General features: G+C 64.3%; 1 protein-coding gene across 1 annotated transcript; it reads right to left on the reverse strand.

Moving 5' to 3' along the window:
• Positions 1-543: 543 nt before the first annotated feature.
• On the reverse strand, positions 544-7,567 carry LOC130842264 (extracellular matrix protein 2-like). Its single transcript, XM_057718904.1, has 9 exons — positions 7,402-7,567; positions 6,001-6,312; positions 5,417-5,701; positions 5,137-5,252; positions 4,639-4,771; positions 4,215-4,372; positions 3,617-3,756; positions 1,239-1,565; positions 544-724 (listed from the first exon to the last, which is right to left on the reverse strand). Exons 1-9 carry the CDS (start codon positions 7,565-7,567, stop codon positions 544-546), a joined length of 1,818 nt encoding a protein of 605 aa, XP_057574887.1.
• Positions 7,568-8,050: the final 483 nt, after the last annotated feature.

Below are 8,050 nucleotides of genomic sequence, written 5' to 3' on the forward strand. Positions count from 1 at the left end.
ATACCCTGCGAGCGGCCACCTCTGTGACAGGAACGCTTCCTGGATGAGAGGGTACTGAGGCTACCCTGAACGATGGAAGTGAGCCTGGCCTCCAGATGGCTTCAGGCTGAGCTGCAGGGGCCTTTAGGACCCTGGCCAGGGCAGGTGGGGGTGGGGAGGCTCTCGGAGAAGCTTCTGGAACAAGGCCCTCTGAACTCCCTGCTGACAAAGCAGTGTCCAGGATGTGGGCTCTGGGTGCTCCATGCACACCAGAGGGCCAGCGTGTACAGCCGGCTTAGATCCAGGCCGGGGGGAGGCTGGTGGAAGCGACTGGGCTTGAATGAGATGCATTTATTACATTCAAGTCCAAACCAGCATCATGCCAACCTGGGTCATTTACTAAGTGAAGGGGCCTAAGCAGTCAACGGGATGTGGGCACATCTGACGCAGCAGGGTCTTCTAGATCTTTCTCCCAGTGGTGCAATGATCAAGTGCAGCTGGGCCTGGGCTCCCCCACCAGCCGAGTCCCAAAAGAGCAGGGGGCAGGGAAGGCTGGTGGTGGGGCTAGGCGGACTCCCCCTCCCCCTGCTGGGGCTGGAGGACCACACTGTGGTAGGACCGGATACAGGAGAAGGCAGTGGGTGGGATGCGACGCCGGTCGATAAGGTTGTTCTCCAGGTGTGTGGAGATGAGGTTGGAATCCTGGGCCACGCGTGTGTCACAGATGGAATTCAGGGGCACGTGTCTGTGGAGTGGGGGCGTGACAGGGAGCAAAGACCCCAGAAAGGAGAATCAGGCATCGGATAAGAGGAGAGAAAGAGTGGTCCAACCGTGAGGGGTGGTGAGACTCAGGCGCAGACACCAGACCCAGGGTGGAGGGTCAGGTGGGTCACTGCCACCACCTGCCACCTGCTCACTTGGGGCTCAGAGCTTGTTGCACTGGGCCGGAACCCTCCCAACCTCCCCCGGCCCATTCCCTGCCCAGATTCCACTGTCTGCAGCCGTCTACCTTGGCTGCCCAGGCCAGCCAACCACTGGGCACAGTGTCCAGCCACAGTGACCAAGATGGGGAGGTAGCGGCCCATGAAGGAGGCCCCTGCAGTCCCACCCTCAGCCTCTGAGGCCCCTGGGTGACGAGGCCACAGGCCAGAGCACCTGGACCTCTGGGCCTCAGCCGAGCTCCCTGCTGGGCTGGCGGTGGGGGCGGGGGTGGGGCGGGGCTGGGGGCCAGCAGGATGGGCACAGGCGGGTGGCTCTACCTGATCTCGTTGTGGCTCAGGCGCAGCACCTGCAGTGCCCTGAGGCCCAGGAGGCCCCGGGGGACAGCCTGCAGTTGGTTGTGGTCCAGGAGCAGCTCGGCCAGGGAGGCTTGCAGGCCCAGGAAGGACACGCTGTGGATGCCATCCTCACGCAGGCTGTTGTGGGACAGATGCAGGACCTCCAGGCCCGGCTTCATGTGTGCAAACACGTAGCCGGGGATGCGCTCGATGCGGTTGTGGTGCAGCACGAGGCGGCGGAGGCCCCGGGGCAGGAAGGAGGGCACGTGCACCAGCTGGTTGTAGGACAGGTCGAGGGCCTCCAGCTTCCTGTGGGTGGGGGGTGGGAACTTGTGGTGCCCGGCAGGAAGCACAGCAACAGCTGGAGCCCGCAGTTGGGGTCCCGGGTCCACGCCCAAGAGGAGGGGGGGATTTGCCCCCAGATGGCAGCCGCCCCCAGGCTTCCCAACAGCTGGCGAGGGCCAGGCTCTGTCTGGCTTCTGTGCCCTCCTCTGTCCCCTGAGGCTGGGAAACAGGAGTCTGAGGGGTCCTCCCTTGCTCACTGTGGGGCTAGGGAGGCTGGCCCTCAGTGTGGAGATGGCGGATCCCATTCCCACTCCTTTCCCTCCCTCCTAAACTTACACTCGACAAAGGAAACCCAAGTGGAGGGGCTGGTGTTCTGGGGGAAGAGCTGTCACCCCTGTCGCCCCTGCGCTGCGCTTCCTCGGCCTCACAGCCCTCTCCTCTTGCCTCTGTGTTCTCTTGTCCTCTTCCTGCCTCACCCAGGCCAAAGGCAAGCAGAAGACAGACGGCGAGGGAGAGAAAAATAAGGCTCCCAGGGGTTAGGGCTGGGGGACCCTGAGGGATGAGTGAGGCAGGCAGTGAGCCCAGGTCACTCCACCGTGGGCAAGCAGGAACAGAGGGCGCTGATGCTTCTAGAATGGGTCAGAGCAAGGAAAGTGGCTTCTCTCAGGGATATCTCCCAGCCCCTGTGGGTGCGGTCAGCCCTTTGGCCTTGGGGTGGGTGCTGTCCTCAGTCCACCAGGGTGGGGGCTCCGGTGCCTCCCAAGCCTGCCGAGCCAGCAGCCCCCTCCCCGTCTACCAGCCGGAGAAAAGCTGGGCGGCGCCGGCCTGGGCTTGACTGGCCGCCAGCCCCCTGCCCAGGCCCCGCGGCGGGAGTGGAACACGGATGGGCGGCCCCTCCCTAGGCTGCTGTCTGCTTTCCTTTGCCCCCTTGGCAAGAGGGGGAGAGGAAAAAGGAATAATTAAACCCAAACGTCCTGGTAACTTTTTCCTGGAACGCAAGGATGCAGGGCGGGAGGCTACGGTCCCTGGAATGGAAGGTCAGACTGTCAACCCCTGCCTCCCCTCAGCCTCCACCCCTGCCCTGCCTCGGTGGTCTTCAGATCCCATGGATTGTACCTCCCCAGCCCTCAGCTGCTCCTGGGATCCCATCCTGACTCCTTAGGCACTGTCTGTAAGGGCCGTTTCCTCCTGGGTCCCTCCTGCCAGCGACCAGACTCAGCTGTCCAAATGAGATCATGCGGACTCATCCTGACCCCTTCTTCCTGTAGTGGGGTGAATAGCAGCCCCCCAAAGATAGTCGACCCAGAACCTGTGAATGTGATCTTATTTGGCAAAAAGGTCTTTGCAGATGTAAATGAAGGATGTTGAGATGAAACCATCCCGGTTTATGTGTCCTTATAAGAGACGGAAGAGGAGAGGCACAGACACAGAGAAGCCACGTGAGAAAAAAACACAGAGACTGGAGTGCTGTGGCCACAAACCAAGCGGCACCCGGAGCCCCCAGAAGCTGACGAGGCAGGAAGGATCCTACCCTAGAGCCTGCAGAGAGACCCTGGCCCGGCCACACCTTGATTTTGGACCTCTGACCTCCAGAACTGTGAGAGCATAAACCTCTGTTGTTTGAAGCTGCCCACTTTGTGGTACTTTGTTACGGCTGTGCCAGGAAACCTACATGCCTTTGTCCCATGGCTGCCATCTATTCCGTGCCCCTTCCTGCCCCTGTGGCTTCGCACCACCCAGGCTGCCCTCCATCTGGGCCCACCGCACCTCCAGGCGTGGGTAGGGCAGGGGGTTTCTTTGGCCTTGGGGGTTCTGTCGGGTGGGAGGGAGAGAGGGAAATCTTGGAGGATCAGGTGTGGCTGAGGGCCCAGGCCACCCTGAGCCCTGGGCAGGGAGGCAGGTGACCCAGGTGACCCACCAGAGACCAGGCCCGAGCAACAGGGCCCTCCTCAGTCCTCTTTGCCTCCTCTCCTGACTCTCTGGCTTCCTTGGGGAGCATCCTGTCTCCCTGGATTCCACTTCCCGACCTGTGGGGGCGGAGCTCGGGCGGCACCAGGGCGGATCCCAGCACTCACGGGAGGTCGATCCAGGCGCGGGGGGCAAGCCGGTCCTCCTGGAGCCGGTTGTTGCTGAGAACCAGCACGCTGAGGCTGCGGCTGCGGTTCAGGGTGCCCTCTGCCACCTCCTCAATGACATTAGTGCCCAGGTGCAGCTCCTAGGGCCAGGGCTCGAGGTGAGCAGCCCACCCACCACTCGCTGGCGGCCTGGCCGGGCTCCCCGCCCCTTTCCACTGGGTCCACCCATGTCCGCCCATCTCAGGGCTGTGGCCAGCTGTGCTGAGGATCCCAATGACACCTGCAAGCCGTGTCGTGGCTTTTCAGAGCCCGCAAGACACAGGCTCAGAGTGCACCGCCAAGCACAGGGAATCATGAAGGCCAGAGAGGCCAGGAGCCTTGTGCAGGGACACCCCGCAGGTCCAGGACAGTCCTTGACAGGACAGTTTTGGGCTCCAGGAAGGTTAGGTCAGGCGGAGGAAAAGCCCTTTGGTGCTGAGGCCTTGTGGGTTTATCATCAAAATACCCCCCACAGGCAGCTCTACCCACCGGCCTGGCTAGATGCTCCAGTCTTTTGGCCACAGCTTTGCCTCTCGTGGCCTCGGGGCTCCCAACTCACCTGCAGGGAGGCTGGCAGGCCGGACGGGATGGTCCGCAGCCGGTTCCGGTCCAGCCTCAGGTAGAGCAGGCTGCGTAGGGGCTGGAAGGCTAGGGGGGAGATGTTCCCATCATGCAGCTGGTTCCCTTCCACCTCCAGCGTCAGCAGCTGGCTGAGCCCTGAGGGTGGCAGGCAGAGGGGCAGGTGAGCTGACCACCGAGCTCAGAAGGCCTGCTGGGAGCTGCTCACTGTAGCTCCAGAGACTAACCACATGCCGCCCCCCCATCCCCCCCCGCCCCGCCCTTGAGGCCAGGGCCACCTTTCCTGGGCTGGTGCTCCCACCTCTGTCCTCCAGCCAGGCTGCCCTGGGCAGTCCCTCCCCTTGGCCTTCCTGGCTGCTCAGGCCCAGCCCCGTTGGCCTCTGCCCTCTGGGGCCTGCCCGCACCCCGGAAGCTGCAGCGCTGCAGGCCCTGCAGAAGGTTGTCGTTGAGTTTGAGCTCCTGCAGGGAGGCGGGCAAGGCCGGCACCGTGGACAGCGAGTTCCCATCCAGGTTCAGCCGCTTTAGCCGGGTCAGATTCTAGAGGGTTGGAGGAGAAGAGAGGGCTCGAGGCTGGGGCGCTGCTGGCCAGGGCTAGGCCTGCCAGGCATGGCTTTGGGCTCATCCTGCCCAGGGATACCCCTATTTGGTTGCGTGGTGGCTTCCTGGTTCCTGCTTGGACCAGGCCTGTCTGGGAGTTTCTGGGAACTCCCCTCAGTTTCTCCCAGGAGTGCGGCTCCCTGGTGATGCCAAGGATCTGTGTTGCTCCACAAGCTCCCAGCTATGGACCATGTCACCCCAAATCACTGAAGCCCGTGGCAGGGCAGGGCGAGGAGCAGTGGATGCCCGGGGCCCTCCTCCCCCACCGGCCCCCTGGCAGAGCAGAAGGAGGGGCTGCTGCGCACCTTGAAGGCGTGGGGGTGCAGGCCAAGGGCATCCAGCTTGTTCTTGCTCAAGTCCAGCCACTCCAGGTTGGGCAGCCCCAGGAACGCGTGGGCTGGGATCTTGGCAATTTCATTCTCTGTGCACACAAGGCAGCCATGTTGCAGGCCCCTCAGGTCAGAGGGGGGTGGGCCGTCCCCACGGGTGGTAGCGCGGCAGCCACATGGGTCGAAGAGGGCGTGCCCCAGGCGTATGGCCTCACCCCTGCCACGGGAGTGGGTGCAGGGAAGAGGGGGCACCCACCTGCCAGGTAGAGCGTGGTCAGGCGGGGGTCAGACAGGGCAGGGACGTGTTTCATCTTGACATTGCCACAGGCAATGGCTGCCTGGGCCAGGAGGCAGGAGGCTGGCAGGGAGGGCATGGCCTGTTCCATAGTGTCCGGGTCCGCAAGCCCATGGCCGTGCCCTCGCCTGCTTCCAGGCCTTTTCCGCCCACGACCCGTGGTCTCTGAGCTGCTGCTGCCACCTTGGCCTCGGCTGCGATCCTTCTTTTGATGCCAGCCTCCCTGGCCGGGTTGCTGGGAGGCCCCTGGAGGACGAGAGGTGAGGCCCCAGCCTGGTCACCTAGCAATAGGGGCCTGCCAAGGGCCCCCATGGACCTACTAGTGACTTGGCCAGCTGCGCTGGAACAACAGGCCACTAGACCTCCTTCCCTTGGCATAAAGGGCAAAGGCCCAAATCAGGGCCGTGAGGCTGGGAAAGGGGATCTGCTCTGGGAGGGCTGGTTGGTGGAGGTTGGCACTTGCCTCAGCCACTTCAGACTCCCGTCTGGCCCCATCACCCCCTGCAGGGCCCATCTGGGGTCTGCTTGTCCTAGTCAGTCCTCACCTTTGGGGGGCCTCCTAGGCTTTGGGCCCCTTTTCATGGCTTCCTGGCCTCCTATCTGCCTGCCCTGGCCCTCCTTGGAGGCCACTGCCCGGTCTTGGGCTCGGGGGTTCCTGAGCTTGGCAGTTGCTGCTGGCAGTGTTGCCTTCCTCTGGGCCAGCCCGGGTCTGGCGGGGGCCTTCCAGGGCGGGGCTGGGGGCTGGGTGGGGGCTCTGTGGGCTCCCTCCTTGGAGGTAGGCCGTGGCCACGGCCTGTCCAGCTGCCCGTCATCAGGCCTGTCCGGGCCGCCGTTCCTGGGGCTGCGTTGCACTTGACCTGCAGAAGGAGCCGGTGTGGGCCGGGGCGGTGGGAGGCATCCCCTCCTTCCTGAGTGGCGGATCGGCCGTCGGCCCACCCGCCTCCCTCCTTCTGTCTTCGCCCACGCCTCACTTCTGCCTTTTTCTTCTCTCCTCAGGAGCTCTCAGCCTTCTGTCACTGACCCCCAAGGCCACCAAGTGTTGGAGACTCCCTGATCTCCTCCCGGCTTTTTCATGGTCCCAGAGTGGGGGACCCCGAGCGGGAGAGAGGGAGAGCAGAGAGAGCTTCATGTCACCAGCAGGCTGAGTCGCCTGCCTGCCTCTCAGAACTCCTGGGGACCCATGAGAGTGGGCCCAGCAGAGCTTCAGTAGACACAGGCGGAGGGGCTGGGCCTGCTCCTGTGCCCCCAGTCCCCTGTGCGTTCTTTCTGGGCAGGGAGGGGTGGGGACAGCCTCTGGGAAGATGAAGGGGTCACTGCCACATGGCACAGTTTGCTTGTGGAGGTGGAGGCCCCAATGCCTGCTGGGAGACGAGGTTGTTGGGGTCAAGGCAAAGGAGAGGGGATAACACCCGCCCCGGGCCTCTTCTCTACCACATGGTAGACCCTCCCTAACCAGCACTGACCATGGGTCTGCCCTGCAGGTCCTGCTGTCTGCAGGGGGTGAGGAACTGGGTGCTCCCATTGGCCCCTCCCATCCCACCCCTGTGCCTGGGCAGGGCCCCCACTTGCGGCCTCCCACACTTCTCCCGGTCCCCTCAGTAGGCCTTAGGGCAGCCAGCTCGACTCCCTAACTGGCAAGCCTGGATCCATTCTTCCAGCCGAGGCTGCAGTGGCCCCTCCTAGGAGGGGTGTCTCCCCTCCCCTGCCCCCATGCTGGCAACCAGCACGAGGGCCTCCCAGAGTCTGCAGTCCCCCCTCACCCTCCAGGGGGGGCTTCCCTGACCATCATGGTTCCCTCCAGGCCCCGACCCTAACACCCATGAGGGGCACCAGGTGGAAGCCTCAGGGTGACCTGCTCGCTCTCCCTCTGCCCCAGTCCCAGGGGCATCCTGGGAGGGCGGCAGGGTCCCATCCTGCCAACCTCTCTGCTGGTGCTACCTACTCACCTTCGGGGGGCTCAGATGGCCTGGGTGGCAGCGGCTGCAGGGTGGGCAGCCCTGTGGGCGTTGGCTGGGCCATGGGCTCTCTCGGGCCCGGCCCCTGGTTGGCCAGGGCCCCTCCAGGGCAGCACCCCACCCAGAGAGCCAGGACGGGCAGCAGTGCGCTCTTCATGGCCGCTGTGTGCAGGCCGCCCGGGCCGGCAGAGGGGAGGAAGGGCTGGGAGGGGTGGCAGCGGCGGCCGCGGCAGGATAGGACACCAGCGGGGAGGCCGCGACCGTCTGCATCCCTGAACCGCAGTGCTGGGAGCCTCCCCCAGGAAGGCCCCCCCAACAAACGCCTCCCTAGGCCTGGCCCCCTACTCCCCCCAAGGTCCCCAGCTCCCACCTGAGGAGAAAGAGAGATTGATTTTTTCTTGGACCCGAGCACTCTTGCTCCTTTCCTGAGAGGCCTGCGTTCATTCTCCACTGGCCCTGGCCCAGGGGCCCCCGTGAATGGGGCTTCTGTCTCCGCACACAGGGGACCTGTGAGGCCCACCACAGAACGGGCTGCCCACCCCAGACTGCCAGGTCCTACCTCGGCGGCTGGGAAAGGAGAGGGGCTGGGCTTTGAGAGCAAGCAGCAGAACCCAGGCCCTCCAGGGTCCTCGGGAGAGGG

The sequence above is a fragment of the Hippopotamus amphibius genome, chromosome X (genome assembly GCF_030028045.1).
Source record: "Hippopotamus amphibius kiboko isolate mHipAmp2 chromosome X, mHipAmp2.hap2, whole genome shotgun sequence".
Lineage (NCBI taxonomy): Eukaryota > Metazoa > Chordata > Mammalia > Artiodactyla > Hippopotamidae > Hippopotamus > Hippopotamus amphibius.